We start from the raw sequence: 17,455 nt of genomic DNA, 5'->3' as shown, positions 1-17,455 counted from the left end.
CAGACCCCTTGAACTTGATGACCAAGGTGGCCTCGACTTTGACGGCAACTCAGGAGTTTTGGAAGTCAGTCAGGATGATGTCAGATGGCCTAAGCTTGGCCCACCTCTTGCTGTGGTTGCAGATGAAACGGAAGGTTTCGAGGGAAATGGTGGACACAGCTGAACCAGTGTCCAGTTCCATCCTGCAAGGAACGCCTTGCAGCTTCACTTGAAGTTGCAGTTTGGGCTTAAGGGGGCGGTGAGCTCCCGTGCGGCAAACGCTCTGACGGCTGGAGCAAAACCCTACACCATACTGCCCCAGGGCCCCGGTACCTCTCCTGATTGGAACGTCCAATTGGTGGTACTTCTGGCGACCTCTACAGACTGATGCGATGTGGCCAGTCTTCCCGCAGGCCTGACACGTGGCTGTCTGGAACCTGCAGTCCACTCATTGGTGGCAGCTGCCACAGCCCAGACAGGAAAGGAACTGCCTTGTAAGGAGTCTTCGGTTCCTTGTGCCAATTTTTGGACTTAGAAGAAAAGCTGAAGTTGACAAGACTGGATCTTGTCAACTTCATGGTCGAAGTCGACATCTTCTGGAAGTTCGGCATCCTCATGGTGGACGGCTTCCTTGTGCTGAGTGCTTTCGGTGGGCCGTATGGCCTTCACGGCTCTGCCAGCGGCTTCATCCGCCAGGATTTCTTTTAAGGCTTCCTGGAGCAAGAGTCTCTTTTGTAAAGAGTTTCTATTGTAGCTCTCTGCTCCGAAGTCCACAGACGAGTCAGTCTCGCAGCCTTTCTTCTAAGTCCAAAAATTGGCACAGGCGTGAAGCTTGTCTCAATGCCGTGATGAATTCCGTTGCCGTCTCTCCGGGTTGTTGAACTCAATTGTTCAAAGGCATGCCTCCATGCTATCACCGACATTTTGGGCTGGAAATGGTTGCCGAGCCGTTTCTTCAGGTCCACGTAAGTAACAGACTCCAGCTGCGCCGGTGCGACCAAGTTCTCCACAATATCAAAGGTTGCAGACCTGCAGACCACAGGAGTGTTGCGGCCTTCAGGCCATCTTCGGCAACTTGGTTGGCACGGAGGTAGTTTTTGACCTTCGAGATGTTACTCACTCTCTGGGCCTTGGTGGCGCAGTGGGCTAATGCCTCCCTAAGTAACACCAGCTGCCTGCAATTAGTGCAGGTTCACATCCCACCAGGCTCAAGGTTGACTCAGCCTTCCATCCTTCCGAGGTAGGTAAAATGAGGACCCAGATTGTTGGGGGCAATTAAGCTGACTTTGTAATAATGCCGCTTGGGGGTGTGTGTGAAAGCCCTAATAAGCAGGCATATACATAGAATGAAGGCTACTGCTAAGCTTGTAAGCCGCCCTGAGTCTTCGGAGAAGGGCGGAATATAAATGGAATTAAAATTAAAAAAAATAAAATAAAAATAAACTCTTCAAGCTTTACGACTTTCGCCATCTTCGGGAAGTCTTCACGGCTTGGGCCTCTCGTTGCCTCGTCCTGCTTCTTCTGTAGGCCTTGGGACTGGTCCGCAGGGCAGGTGGTCGCTAGCGTGGCTTGCTAGGCCGACCGAGAATTGGGGGAAACGCGTTCCCTGCCAGGTGCTTTGCTGGCCTTACCCCCTAGTGACTTTCAGCTCTTCCGAAGAAGCAGGATCCCACCCTCATTGCCAGGGTTGTGTAGTGGGTTTCTTGGAAGCAGGAGGCGAGATGAGAGGGTTCAAACAGGAACATTGCTTTATTATAGTAACAGGAACAGAACTGAGAACAGAGGCTTCACACAGCTACTTATACGGTTGGCCACTAGGTGGTGGCCAATAGGTTTGAAGGAACCTATTCCCGCCCCAGAGCCAACCAATGATCATCCTGGAGACTGCATGTCTGCGCAGCCAGCGACCGTTACACAGACACCCTAATTAAGCAATCTCAATCAGCATTCAAACACACATGAAAACAGTTTAAGTAAAAGGCCCAATACATTACATTATGGTAGGGTTCCAAATCTAAAGTCCCTCACAAAAAATAAAAAGCTGGACAATATCAGTGTTTGTTTTTGTCTAACTTGAAACATGGAGAACACTAACAATCAACTTGTGCTATTCTGACTGACAGGCACTAGAGAATAAAGAGTATTATTCTGCCAATATGCTGAGAATGAGTGGGCGTGCTTAAAAAGTTGTCAATGGATGGAACAGGATGGAATAAAGAAATAGGTGTTTTCATTAAGAGGAGATGGATCACAAGTTGTTCCTGCTTTGGATGTCCATATCTTAAGGAAAACAGAGGAATATCTTCACTTCTATTTTTGTAAGACTTCTGTTGGAGGCTGAACATGAATCATTTAGATCACAGGTGTCAAACTCGCTGCGTCATGTGACATGTCACAACGTATCACGATTTTTTTTGCATTGCCGGAGCTGGGGTGGGCATGGCCTCTGTGTGATGCAACTGGCCCGCAGACCAGCAGTTTGACACTCCTGATTTAGATGAACTCATGTAAGAAAATCCAAAAACAGACTACTATAGTCCTCGACATACAACAGTTCATTTAGTGACCATTCAGTTACAACTGTATTAAAAAATGTGACTTATGAACATTTTTCAGTTATGTGATCGAAATTCAGATGCTTGGCAACTGGTTCATACTTATGACCGCTGCTGTGTCCCAAGGTCATGTGATCCCCTTTTGTGACCTTCTGACAAGCAAAGTCAATGGGGAAGCCAGATTTACTAACTGGTTTACTAACTTATCAACTGCAATGCTTCACTTAACAATTGTGGCAAGAAGGGTCGTAAAATGGGACAAAACTCACTTAACAAATGTTTCGTTTAATAGCATAAATTTTGGGCTCAATTGTGTTCGTAAGTCAAGGATTACCTATATTGAAGAAAGTTGAAACAGAGCACCAAAATAATTTCAGCAACTATTGTACAATGAAACATAGACTACTTTTATCTATACTATAATGTTCAAACACACTTTTAATTTTTTGTGTTCCCCTACTTAATGGAGAATTTGGCCTTCTTCCTTTTGGATGGACTACTTTTTCATCTGTTCTCTGTTTTCACAAGTCAGAATTACTCATCTATTTCTCACCAACTGAATGAATTCACTCGCAATTCTACATATACTATATTCATCTGTAAATATGAAGAGGCAGTTGTCCGCATGCAATTCAGGAAATGGGGGGTTGAATGGGCCATTGGTTGCAATTTCATCCATTTCAGTTCTTGTAATACATGAAAGAGGCATTTCAGAAGAGGACCAATGAAAAAAATGTTCTGGAAAAAGCAGTTTGGGAGCTGTACAGGTAGTGCTTGACTTAAGATCACAACTGAGCCCAAAATTTCCATTGCTAACCGAGTTGTTAGTTTTGCCCCTTTTTATGACCATTCTTGCCAGTTGCAAAGTGAATTATTGCAGTTAATAATGGTTGTTAAATGAATCTGGCTTCCTCATTGACTTTGCTTGTCAGAAGATCGCAAAGGTGACCACGTGACCCTGGACACTGCAAAGGTCATAAATATGAACCAGTTGCCAAGTGTCTGAATTTTTATCATGTGCCCATAGGGATGCTGCAACAGTCATTAAGTGTGAAAAACTGGTCATAAGTCATTTTTTAGTGCTGTTGTAACTTTGAATGCTCACTAAATTAACTGTTGTAAGTCAAGGGCTACTTATGAGGACCCAGATTGTTGGGGCAATTAAGCTGACTTTGTAATAATGCCTCTTGGGGTGTGTGTGAAAGCCCTAACAAGCAGGCATATACATAGAATGAAGGCTACTGCTAAGCTTGTAAGCCGCCCTGAGTCTTCGGAGAAGGGCGGGATATAAATGGAATTAAAATAAAAAAAATTAAAAAATATACTACAGGGAGGGATCAGGGAGTTAAGGATTTCTAGGGGAAAAAGTTGCTAGTGCGTAATGGTTTTTAATTGTAGCCACAGTATTAGGACCACTTGCCCTGGGAGGAAAAAAAAAGGGGGGGTGGGAAGAGGGAGGAAAAGAGGGATGAAGAGGAGGAGGGAAGAAAGTAATAACTAATTCTTCTCAGATGACTCCAATTTACAGACTCAGACAGGCTTACAAGGAATGAACATTACAGTAAGATTATAGGGCAATAAGGAGATCAACGGATGGGAGTGAAACTGGTGTCCTGAGCACCGCACCCAATTTTCACCTCTTCCTCCCTCGCCCAGGCCCGGCTGCGCCCTCACCCGCTTGTTGCGGTCCGTCTCCCTCACGTCCTCCTCCTGGGGGCCCTGCCGGATGAGCGCCCGCACGACGGCGGCGTTGTTGGTACCGCAGGCGCGGAAGAGACTGAGTTGCTGCTCGCTGTCGGAAAGTTCCGATTCGTCCTCGTCGGCCTCTTGGGGCGGGTAGAAAGAGTCGTCTGAAGCGATGCTCCGCGTGTCCGGGAGATCCGAGAAGTCTTCATACTCCTCGTCCTCGTCCTCCTCCTCTTCCTTTTCGCCTTGGCCCTCTCTGCGCGCTCGTTCTGCAGGGATGGTTGGGTCAACGCTAGAGCCGTCGCTACCCCCGGGACTCGCTCCCCTTTCCGCCTTCGCGGCTCCTGGCCCTCCGGGCGACCCTCCTTGCAACTGCTTCTCTGCGCTGAGGCTCCGGCTTTCTCGGCCCTCTTTCCTACTCCCGGAGAGAAGCACCATCGTCGCTTCCCGCCAAGGGATGCGCGAGGTCCCGTTAGCTCTCGCCTCCTTGTGGCGTTTATCTCCCGAAGTCAAAGGGCGCGCGGGAGAATCCCGCGCCTCCCGCCCAGTTGCATAAATCTCTACGAATAAACGTTAAGAGATCCAGCGGGAATGTCCAGGAGGAAAGAATGAGGGTTGGGTGGCAACGTAAGAGTCATCCTCGCACCTCAGCAGCTTAAGGCTTAGCTGAATAAGCTCTGACCATTCCCAGCCAAGTCACACTTATGGGGTGGGGGGGGGGGGAAGAGGAACTCCTATCTAGAAGTGCGTAAAGAAGGCGGAGTGAGGAGAAGCAGATCAATGTTAAATTCACCGCACGGTAAATAATTGGACCTGGGAGAAAAGTAGGTCCTTCCGTGTACAGGATCCTTTCCTTTACACACGGAGTAGAAAACCCAGCTCAAGGGAGAGAAGAATCCACCACGTGTATCATCCCAGCACAACCATCTTAACGATGGGAACGGGGGGAGGGGAGAAAGGACCCGGTCCTGCCGCAATGATTTTCCGAAAACTTTTCCCCGTACATTTTACTGGAATCTTTGATGGCTGGAAATTCTGATGGAATCTACCCGTCCTCCCTCAGTAGATCGCGGAAGTGTCTTCCCCACGCAAAAGTCCTTTAAATGCAAGTCCTTCCCTGACCTCGCAGTTAAACTTCTGTAAAAGTAAAAAAGCGGGAATGGGAATTTCTTCTCACAGTCTTAACTCTTAAAGACTTTCCAGAATTTGAGAGAAGCCGATTCTCGTCCGAGTCATCGGATAGCGTTCAAGCGTTACGCTTGCTGCATCTGCTTCCTATCTGCTAACGCTTTCGGCAACGTTAATAAGATGTCACGAGATGCCTGCCAAGAGTTTTTCCAACAGGGGAAACTCCAGACTCGGTTTCTTGAAAAGAGGCTAAAAAAAAAAATAACTACCCAAGCAAGTGATTTGCTGGCAAGCAGCGGCAGCAATTATTTGCTTGCTTAATTGCTCGTTCCCATCCTTATTCACTTGGGGGGGTGGAGAATTGGCAGAAGCTCGACAGATGCTATCTATAACAAAATAACAACAATACACTTTCAAACCCCGAATTCCAGGGATGCATATAATGTCTTGTATAAATTCTCGGCACTCTCGACTTAAAAAAAACAACAACAACCAACCACTTCGCAGGCAGAAGTTTTTCCCGCCCGAAGGAAATTGCAAATGGTTCGCGTTTCTTCTACACAAGACTGGTTTGCGGCACTGGGAATAAAGTATTACCGAAGCAATCCTCAAGAGAAAGTTACTTGGAATTACAGTTTTATTGAAGCGATCGCAAAAACTGAGAGCAGTTTTTCCATACCGCCACTTCCCTTCAAATAATCCTGTATTGTTTTGTAAACCCCTTTGGGCATTCAAGGTCGATAAAGGGGGTGAAAAAGAAGCAGCGATTACCAATATAGCCATCTATCATCCTATTGCACAACGTTGCACTAGGGAATCCTATTGCACAAGAGTGCAAAGGAGGGCAGAGCGACTGACACATTGAGAAAAGTCCTGCAATTTTGACTCCTAATCGGATTAGCAGAAGATGAAAACTCGAGTTTAGCATGTTGACATCAGGCACAGTTTTGCAACGATAATCCAGATTAGTACTGAGACTGTACGCCTGAAAGTAAAAAAATATTGTAACCGAGAGGCCAGTCTTAAGACTTCAGAACACCTTCAATTCCCAGGCTTTTACATCCGTCCTTAGAAATGCCTCACGCTCAGGACAGCAAGTGTGATAAAAGCAAGCAACGAAAGTTTTAAAATAGGTTTAAACGAGTTGTTTAAAATAATTTTGAAAGGATCCCATGGAGCTTGCAGAGAAAATGGCTAAACTGAGACAAAATACGAATGCCTGCACATTTATGGATACAACTTTAATGTTTAAAATAGGTGCCTTAAGAAGCTAAGGAATGAAAATCCACCTGCTAATAGCAATCACTCTGCCCAGAAAGTGACATGTATTCACATCTGAAGTAATAAAGGCGTTTAAACCATGGCTTTGATTATGGAAAGGTTAATTCTTTATTAAGCCTGATAAAGAAGCTGGAATAGAATTCATGTGCCTTGTAGCATTTTTTAAAAATTAAAACAATAAAGAAGCTACAAGTGTATACAACTTTTCAGAAAGACAACCCTGTGATTAAAAACTTAAGAGGAACAAATGGCTTTGTTGCAAGATAGCTGTTTCAAGCACAGCTATTTAATAGGATTATAGTTTTAGGTTCCAGTAATCTGTTCTACTCATGCTGCATTTGAATGATCTATCTTTAGTACAGTGTCTGTCAATAATCCAGTATGTAGATTTTTCCTGCAAACTGGCATAGATGCTTATTTTCTCTACTCTTCCTCCGAAATGACAAAACAATTCCCACTAATGTACAAAGCAATATTGTATATTAATGACTATTATTTAAGAAGCTGCTGAACTTGGATCAGGCAGTTATTGGCATTTAATAAGTATCCCCTTGAAAATATTTAATGGGATATAATCATAACTGATTTCAAAGGAAATGTGGGGGGGAAATCAATATTTGGGTTAAAATTCAACATGTCGGCCCAACAATTGCCAAACTGCCGTCTACTAAGGGGTCAATAACAACCTTCTCAGATTTAGCAGACTGGCCCTACTTGCTCCTAAGCCTTCTTTCTCTTCCTGTTCACCACTGTTGGTTCAGCTGGCCAGGCCCTCTTGACAACTCAATGGTTGCCTCCCATGTTCCCTGCCTGTTAACCAGCCACACCCTGCTCACTATTTTGAGTCCTGCCCTCTCCCTGCTTACCTGTTTCTTGAAAATCTTAAGGTCTGAATGGTGGGTGTTCTCTGTAGAGACTCTCCAACTTCAAAACAGTTTGCCTTATGTGAGGAGGGTGGCTCCTATTCTCATGGATTTCCAGAAGCTTGTGAAAAACCTGGCTTTTCCAGGGGGGCTTTGGATGATTAATTCTGCATGGAACCATCAGTGTAGTAATGCGTTTACATAAATTGCATCAATTAATATTTGCAGCACTGTTGTTTTTGCTCTGTAATTGGATTGTATAAAATGCTTGAGGAGGTAAATTGATCCCCAAAATAAATTAATAAATAGGATCAGTGGCCAAACAGAGGGTTCACTGAAATATATATGTGTAAATACAGATAGCCATGTAAATACTAACATTCAGAAAATTGATAATTGTAACCTAAGCCTTAAATGCATTTACTGACTCCAAATACATATTTGCTATGCTGGACCAGTACATTTGTTCTAAAAATTGGTAAAGGGTTCATAAAATAATAAATTTTGGATTTAATATTTTGGTACTGATTTTAATTAAAAGGCCTTTAAACATGGAGACTATGAGAAATTATAGATAAATGCAGATATAATAATCATCTTGCCAAGCAACATAGATCCAGATGCTGACAAAGTTTTAAATGTAGGCGGTGTGTGTGTGTGTGTGTTGGATGATCACATTTCCCAAAATATTATTTTATGATCCATGAATGCAGCAGGTTTGCCTGGACTTGTTACCAGGAGTGATAAGTAACTCGAAGGCACACAAAAAAGATTACTACCTAGCTAAAGAGTTTTGATAATTTCTTGTTCCTATTTTTTCTTTAAGTAAATCAAATCATGTCCACCAACAGAATGGAAGAGTTATTCGTTCCATGTAATTCTATAAATTCCTTTACATATATATATATATATATATATATATATCCAAAGCAGTTTGTTCTAGCTAAATCTGATAGTATGCAAATGGGGCTGTGAAACCATTCTTTATTTATTTATTTATTTATTTATTTATTTATTTATTTATTTATTTATTTATTTAAAATTATATATATACAGGTTAGGGACGCGGTGGCTCAGTGGGTTAGGACGCTGAGCTTGTCGATCAGAAGGTTGGCAGTCTGGCGGGTCAAATCCCAAGTGCCGCGTAACAGAGTGAGCACCTGTTACTTGTCCCAGCTTCTGCCAACCTAGCAGTTCGAAAGCACGTAAAAATGCAAGTAGAAAAATAGGGACCACTATGGTGGGAAGGTAACAGTGTTCCATGCGCCTTTGGCGTCTAGTCATGCCGGCCACATGACCATGGAGACGTCCTTGGACAAGCGCTGGCTCTTCGGCTTTGAAACGGAGATGAGCACCGGCCCCTAGAGTTGGAAACGACTAGCACGAATGTGTGGGGAACCTTTACCTTTACATACAGGTTATTCAGGCAGCATGTTTTAGTTACTATATATTATTTAAAAATTACAACTATGCTGTTAGATTTGTAGTCCTTTATTTTCACGTGGTGAAACCCAAAAGATCTTTAACTGACAGAATTATTTCTATCAACATGACAATTCCATGTTTACCTTTTCTAGTTATTTACATGTTTTCCTAATCAAAAAGGCCCCACACATTCTAATATTTTTTTTTAAGATTTTAAAGTAAAATGTGTCTTTTTTTAAAGTCTGCCACTACATTTATTGACTAAATGGTTTTTTTTCTTCCTTCTGTTCAACTGTGTCCACTTCTCACAGCTACCTGGACAAATCCCTGCAGTTTTCTTTGGTAGATTTTTCAGAAGTGGTTTGCCATTTCTTCCTTCTTAGGGCCCAGAGAGAGAGTGACTAGCAGAAGGTACCTGATTTTGTGCTATTAGAACTCACAGTCTCCAGGCTTTAGCTGATGCCTTAACCACTACATCAAAATGGCTCTCAAAAATCAGATTCCCTTGTATAAAATATATAATAAAATATTCAAGTAATAGATCACTTTCACTGTGCAATTCTTTATTTACTCAAGTAATTCCCATTGAGTTCAAAGTAAGACTTTAGGTATACAGAGAGTCTTTTAATGATGCTAAATTAGTGAGTAAAATAATTAATTTTTCTGCCTCCTTTGTTTCAACCTTGCATTTTTAGTGACATCTGTTCTTGAGAATTTGTATACTGTTCAGAAAAACATATTACAGGATATATTGGAGCTGTAACTGAAGAAGAGAAGAAAATTAATGGCAAGCTCTTGTCCAACAACATAGAAGAGTTGTCTTCTATGTTAGATTCTCAATAGACTCATATCAGAGATATTAGGTGATATTCCCCTCCCTCATAAATCAAGTAAAAAAATTCAGATGTAAATGTGAATTTTTTAATGAGGTGGAAATAATTGGACAGCAGGCCTGTAGTGAAGGATAAGAGTTTTGAGGGAATTTCTAGTATCAGATTGTTAAAATCGAGATGGTAAAAAGAAGAAAAAGTCATTGCTGAGCGTTTAAGCCTTAGTTTAAATCTTAAAGTATGCAAGACAGGCAGGTACACCGTATAAGCCAGGCAGACTGCCATAAAAAGGAAGCTTCTATATCTCCAACACCTTGTTGCTACAAGGAGTCAGAGCGCTTTGCAGGACCGGCAACAAGTTTAATAAAGTGAGACAAGCCTTCCTGGCAAAAGGCTCCTCGATGGATCCTTTCTTCCATCAGAAGGTGCAGGGAACTCCTCTCTGAGCGTGATGACAAGCAAGAATAGAACCAGATAGCCAGAAACTGCCATTTTACTTTCCCACAATGCTCCACATAAATAGTACATTTGGGCATTCTGGGAAATTAAAAAGATAAGCTGGAGGGGAGCAAAGAAAAAAATATTAAGTATTTTTTCTTTTCCTTTTATACCGGTATTTCTGTAGGTTTTTTTAAATCTTGTGTAAATTGTTCTTTTAATAAAATTATATTAAACAGCAATCTGTCATACTAAGTACCAATGTTTCCCCCCCCCCCCCGAGTAAGATAAGGAAAGAATAGACTCAATTTACTAGGCTTACTCTTATCTAAGAGTCATGCAATGTTTCCTGCTGACAATAGAGATATAATACTTTAGCCCATATGAAACTGACTATGCAAGCGAGATTAAAACAGGAAAACAAAAAGGATTTACATTTGCCCTTTACCCTTAAGGCCAGTCATGACCCCACATGCCACAATAGAAAATCTCGCAACAACAATTAAAATACTGTATCCAGTCTAAAGAAGATAGAAGCAACACTTTTTCATACAAATACCAACACACCAGTAGCAGAAACATATAAAAACTCACTAACTCATAACCCCAATTTGCCAGCTGCCCCCAGTCACTGTTGTTACTGGGCCAATAAACAGAAACTTCCTTTCCAACTGTAGCCTGCCTCGAACTTATTTTTCCCTGCATTTCTCTCCTGGCTTGGAATAAGATGTGGACCAGATTTAACTTCCAACACTACTGCAGAATTTCAAGGATATCTGATACCTCAAAAAGTCTCAGCAATAAGGCAACTTCTAACAATTAAAATAATTACCGCAGAATATGTTTATTTGATGAACACCCAGATGACTACAAGCTGTATTTGCTTCTCAGTATAACAGCCCTGCGGAGAGGGCTGGGTGGGGGAAATCATTCTAAATCAGGGGTGTCAAACTGCTGGCCCACGGGCTGGGTGTGTCATGCCAAAACCACCACCCCCACCACCCCACTGGCAATGGAGAAAAAGTTGTACTACGTCGTGACACGTCACATCATGTTGCAAGTTTGATACCCCTATTCTAAATTAAGTATAGGCAGCTTTTTTTTCTAAAGACCCATATTTTTTAATTAGGGTCAGAATATAAATTTTATATAATAACTGCACATTCCCTTACACTCTATTGATTTAATAAATAAGGGCACAATGCACAAAGCAGTTTTGTTGTACTAATAGTAATCCTTTTTCCAACCCATGCAAACTTCTTCTAAGAGTAAATACCAGGCATTCCACAGATTGTGAGATTGCCAGCATGGTGTAGTGGCCTGGGCTGGTCTACAAATGGGGAGACCTAGGTTTTATTCTTCTCTTAGAGACAAAATCAAGCTGGGTGACCTTGGGACGATCACTTCATATCAGCCCTAATCAGTATCAGACTCTCCATCACATCATGCATTGAAAACTTTGCTGTGTGAACTCAGTAAATGCAGTACAAAACCAGCGGAATTGCAACCCAATTGGAGAATTGTTAAGGTCAATGACAACATTCAATTGATTGTGCAAACTATTTTGTTCCTTGAATAAGAATTGCATGATCATTCTAACTCAGACATGTCAAACACAATGCCCGGAGGCCAGATCCGGCCCGCAAAGTGGTTTCATGTGGCCCGTGAAGCCATCCTGGAAACAGTGAGGGAACGGCCCCCACTGCCTTAGCCCTGGCCCAGAGACCCTCCTTCTGCCAGAGACCCTCAGATCTGTCCCACTCCTGCCCAGGCCCCCATAGGCACCCTTGATGCGAACGATGTAGAGCTGGCCACGCCCACCCAGTAGGCCACGCCCACCCTGGCCATACCCATCCGGCCCCCTGAGGGCAACCGCAATGCTGATGTGGCCCTCAATGAAGTTTTACACCCTGTTCTAACTATTCACAGCTTCGCAAAATCTATGTTGAAATGTAGATCTTTGATTTGGCTTCAGAGTGCGTGAGTATGCATGCTTACACTCCCACATACACTGCTGCAGTTTAGTCTGACATGCCTTCAAATTGCAAGCTGCCAGTTCAAACATGTGGATCAATCTCTCTCACATATAATCTTTAATATGCGCTCATCCAACCCTTACCCCCACATCTGGCTTCCTCAGTCCTTCCTTCTTTTCTACAAATAAAATGTGGGTCCTTGAAAGAAACAAAGTGGAAGTCCAGGAACACAGAATTAAGAAATTGGGAGTTGCATCCCGCCCAAACAACTATGATAAATGTTTGGAATTATCCCAGGAAAGCCAGAGCAAATCCAAGGAACATTAGAGGGCTTCACTTTGGAATCCAGGGGAGCTGATATTCAATTTGTAATTTATTTTGACTGTATTAGAAACTTCAGTTTCTCTTATTTCTGTCTGTAAAACATTTTGTTATAACATCAAACTGGGGTCAATATTTACTTTTCTCATTTCATTTCTTGGGAACTGTTCTTCTTCTGAGACTAATTAAATAACAATCCTATGGTTTCCTGAGAGTGGTGCATGTATTGCTTTGCCAGTCAGATTTCCAGTCTTTCAGGGTTTGTTAAAATGAAGCTCGGCTTAGAAGGCTGCATTATATAAATTATTTTATTTTTTTCTCAACTTTACCCCTTCATGACCAATAAAGAAGTAAGATGATTAGGGGACTGGAGGCTAAAACATATAAGGAACGGCTGCTGCTCTAGTTTAATGAAGAGAAGGACTAGGGGTGACATGATAGCAGTGTTCCAATATCTCAGGGGCTGCCACAAAGAAGAGGGAGTCAAGCTATTCTCCAAAGCGCCCGAAGGCAGGACAAGAAGCAATGGATGGAAACTAATCAAGGAGAGAAGCAACCTAGAACTAAGGAGAAACTTCCTGACAAAACAATTAACCAGTGGAACAACCTGCCACCAGAAGCTGTAAATGCTCCAACACTGGAAGTTTTTAGGAAGAGACTGGACAGGCATTTGTCTGAAATCGTATAGGGTTTCCTGCCTGAGCAGGGAGTTGGACGAGATTACCTCCAAGGTCCCTTCCAACTTTACAATTATGATTATGAGAAAGATCTGATCTCAGAATCACTGGAGTTAGGAAGAATTTATGATGTCTAAACAACAGCATGGCAATCTTTATTTGGAGGAAAATCAAACAAATTTTATTGGTTCAAGCAGCTCCAACCTTCAAAAGCAGGTTTTGGGAAAACAATAATGACATAATTACTGGTATTTTTCATAAGATTCAAGTCATCGCTGTTGGTTCTCTTCTATTAAATGAAGATCTTGAGAACTTCTTAAGGTGGGTCAAATTGCAGGGTTCTCTTTAGCCTCTTTAATTCAATCTATTAAATGTCTGGAACTTATCTGCATTTGGATTGCTACTAGGAGGAATTCCAATGCAGATTGCTGTTTTGCTTTAAGAAAACAAATCCCTTGACAGATGTGGGGGCAACATTTCCAGATGTGGCTATTTCTGTTCATCATCAGCTGTTTTGCTACATCTGCTACATCCCCATTTGGGAAATTACAAAAGCATAAATATTATTCTGAAGTAGCAGGGAATCTTTAATATATTTTTCAGTGGCTACTGTAAAACAAGTAAAGAAAAACAGAAATTAATTACCTGTCGAGCCCCATGGGCCCGACATACAGCGTGGGGGGAGGAAGAGTCCCGAGCCAACCCCCCCCTCCCTGCCTCCTACCCCACTGCCTCGGGGGGGCCAATGGCAGGTTTGGGGACAGCTGTAGCTGCACCGTTCCCCCCTGGAGCCGACAGCAGAGAGGCCACCCATTCCGAATTGGGGATGGGGTTTGTCTGGAGTGGTGTTTGCCTGGACTACATACCTGGCTTGCAGCGAACTGTTGAGCGGTGGAGGAAGGTTTGTAGGATGCGCGGAGGGTGGTGGGCAGTACAGAGAATTGTGAGCTGTTTCGCAAATGACATTGCAAAGGGGACGGAAGGATTATACTGTAAAGGGTTGTGGGCGGATGTTGGTTTGTAGCTTAGGGGCGGGGTCCTATCTCCGGATGGCTATGTAAGCACTGGGAACAGGTCAATCCCAGCGCTGACTTTGCTTTTGTGCTTTTGAGCCGAATAAAGCCTTTTGTTTGTCACACGTTCCTACTTGGACATTCCTGCTTTCATCCTACGAAGGACGTGATCTTGACATTACCCTCATGAGTAATTAGTTCTGAAAAAAGAATTAACAATTTCTTTCCAGGCAGAAAGTTAGCTTTATTCTTACTACAAATTGTTTCCAGTTTTCAGATAATGAAAAGCATTAACATTATTTGAACGTGTACGTAGCATTTCATGTGTTTGAATAAATGATTCTCAGCAGACTTTAATGTTTGTGTAGACTGTATTGTAAATCTGCAGATTTCCTTATATAGGATTTAGAATTCACGCCCTTCAGTTCTCTTCCACTTATATAATTCTTTGACATGCTATTGCCTTTCAGCATGCAAATTAATTATCCCCACTTAAACATTCATAGATGGGATACAGTATTCATCAGTCAGACCTATCTATATATTCACCAATTGAAATTAATTACATTGGATTTGAAAATAAATCACAATTCCACTAGAAATTAAAAACAAAGCAAGCTTCTAGTCAAGGATCTAACTAGATAGTACAATTGAGGAGGATTAAGGTAGACTGCTGTAAATGTTGGTCTACACCTACTTAGCATTTGAAACTCTGCATTGTTTGTAGAAATAAAACAGAAATCAATGTACTGTAGCGTGTACAATATTGAAGAAACTTTCTCAGAAAAGGCAGTCATCCTACGTTGCAGAATTTTGTGGCAACCAAGGGGAATTTACACATCCTCATCCTTCAAACTAGCTGGAAGCCAGTCACAATTATTTTCACTTTCATTGACAGGACAGAATAATGCTATGGCAGCTAAACCTCTACAGAACAGTTCAGAAAGAACTGCACTGAGGGAAGATTTCCAAAGTCAAAAAAGCTCAGAAGCTCTGCAGAGCTGTATCATTTCAACTAATCCCCACTCCCCACGCCCAGTTTTACTGCAATGTCAAATGAGCCTTAGCCAAGCTAGCAAAAAATTGGCTCAGCCGATGCTGTAAAAAATAACATTGATTCAGAGACAATTCTGAACAGGCTTAAAAGATTTCATTTGGAAATGCAAAACTTTGCTTTTAAAAGGCAATTCTACATAAATCATATAAAAGACAAACTTTAGACCAAGATGCTAGAGTTGCAAATAGTTCAGGACTAAAATGATCTCATTATGGACTGAAATGATGTTGAGACCAATAATACAGAGGACTTGGGATGATCATCCCTGGGATAAGAATAATAGTATTAAGGCTGGAATTATTGCTCCTGAGATGAAATACCCAGGACTAGATCCGAAGCAGTGGCATGCTGGAGCTGGCTTATGAAAGCCAATTGTTATTTTTTCAGGAATTTCATGAGCTGCTTGAGAGCAGAGCTGAGTCATGATGCCTACTATGCAGCTTGTGACATATGGTGGAAATGGAGCCGGTTGTTAAACATTTTATTAGCACAGCTTCTGAAAACAGAATAAAACAGACAAGCAAATACCTATCCGTTATGTAGTTCCCTTTTGAGCTGAACAATATTATGAAAAGCAGTGACCAAAAATTGATTAGTTGTAAATGAAGATTGGTGACAAAGTTACTTTTTCATCACTGTCATAACTGCAAATGGTTACTAAATGAGGACTATCATTACTCCCTATGTAGTTTGACTTGCCTTCAGTATCTACTTAACAATTTACCACAATTGAAACAAGTAATAACTAAACCATATGACGTAGAAACATGGCAGCCTCCAAGTACCTACAATTTTAGCTTTTCTAAAAGATGCTGAACTTGAATGAAAATCAGCAATCCAGTTTTATAAAATGTTAAATGAAAGTTAATTTTATTTATATATTTGATCTGTGAAAGGAAAAAATGAAATATCCAATTTTGGAAAATTATTTGATTCATTTATTAAAAACATAAGATGATTTAAAAATGAAATATTCTTTTGGGTCAATTATATCCCTCAAAAAGCGTGCTAAAATAGATGAACAAAATGGGTGAAAAGCAGATTTTAGACATTGGCAATATGAAGATGCTTTAATTTTCTCAATCTTAGCTACTTTATGATGTGTGGAATTCTGGGAATTAAAGTCTGCATTTCTTAAAGTTGCCAAAGTTAAAAAAATGTTTCAACATATAATTTGATTAATATGTAAGTTAACAATTTTAGGAAGAAATATTTATAGATCTCAATTTGATGTTTAATTATATTTCTAAAACGCGGCATTTTTTAATCTTATGAAGTTCTTTGGTTTAATGGAGGTTGGGGTACAGCAAAAAAAATAATCCTGTGTAATTGAAAAGAAAGACACTCCTTGATTTAAAGAATGACTCTAGCATATGAGTTATTTATTTTTGAAAGTCTTTGTGCTCTAAAAATAAGATGTAACGTTATGCTGCTAAAGTATATGGTCCTAATTTAATAATCGTGACAATTAAATTCTCAGTGAAAATAAGGGACTAAAATAGAGCTAAAATTAAAGACCAAACTAATAACAACACACTCTTTGAGGGAGCCAAAGAATGGTGCATGGTGCTGTTAGGTAATACAAATCACATGATAAATTAATATTTACATTTAAAGATAATAAAAAAGTTCATCCCTGCACTAATAAGGTATCCCATGGGATTTTTTTCCTGATTCATTCAGCTGAACTTCAACTTCCATCCTCCAAGAGACTATTGTGTAACATTTAAAATACATAAATAAATATTGTAGATAATTAGAAGGTATTTCAGCAGGAGATGTCATATATTCCATTCATTTGTACTTTTGGGGCTTGTTTTCTTTTCAAATTCATTTTGTGCCTGATATAAGGTTCATGCTTAGTTCCCATTGATTTCATTATCAGAACATTAATAATCCATATTAGTAGTTATTCACATTGTATTAGTTATTCACAGCTCACAATGGGAATCAGCTTCCATTACTTCCTAAAGACATTTTCTTTTCTTATTACGCTTCTTCAGGTTTTTTGTGCAGAAGTGCAATTTCCTCATCTCTAATTACTACGTGCGCTGAGAATATGATGATTGGGCACAAGTATATTGCCCATGTCAAAAATACTATAATCAAAATAATATAATTCTCCATCTGGTGCACTCCAGATAGGTTGGCACTGTGACTATAGATATCTCTTGGTTTCTAACCTGGTGCTTTAAATGCTAACTCTCTTAATATTAGATTATACAT

At 41.1% G+C, this 17,455-nt stretch overlaps 1 protein-coding gene across 1 annotated transcript in view; it reads right to left on the bottom strand.

Annotated features, from left to right (window-relative positions):
- ANKRD33B (ankyrin repeat domain 33B) overlaps positions 1-4,658 on the bottom strand; it is a gene marked incomplete at both ends in the record, with an annotated part of 57,524 nt that extends 52,866 nt beyond the window's left edge. Inside the window, one exon of the mRNA XM_081326108.1 lies at positions 4,209-4,658. Within this exon, the coding sequence (XP_081182234.1) occupies positions 4,209-4,658 (450 nt within the window). The remainder of the gene's footprint in view (positions 1-4,208) is intronic.
- Positions 4,659-17,455: the final 12,797 nt, after the last annotated feature.

Source organism: Vipera berus (genome assembly GCF_964194415.1).
Source record: "Vipera berus genome assembly, chromosome: 3".
NCBI classification, from domain to species: Eukaryota; Metazoa; Chordata; class Lepidosauria; order Squamata; family Viperidae; genus Vipera; species Vipera berus.
The sequence above is the reverse complement of the archived record's forward strand: the minus strand, read 5'-3'. Positions and strand labels throughout refer to the sequence as shown.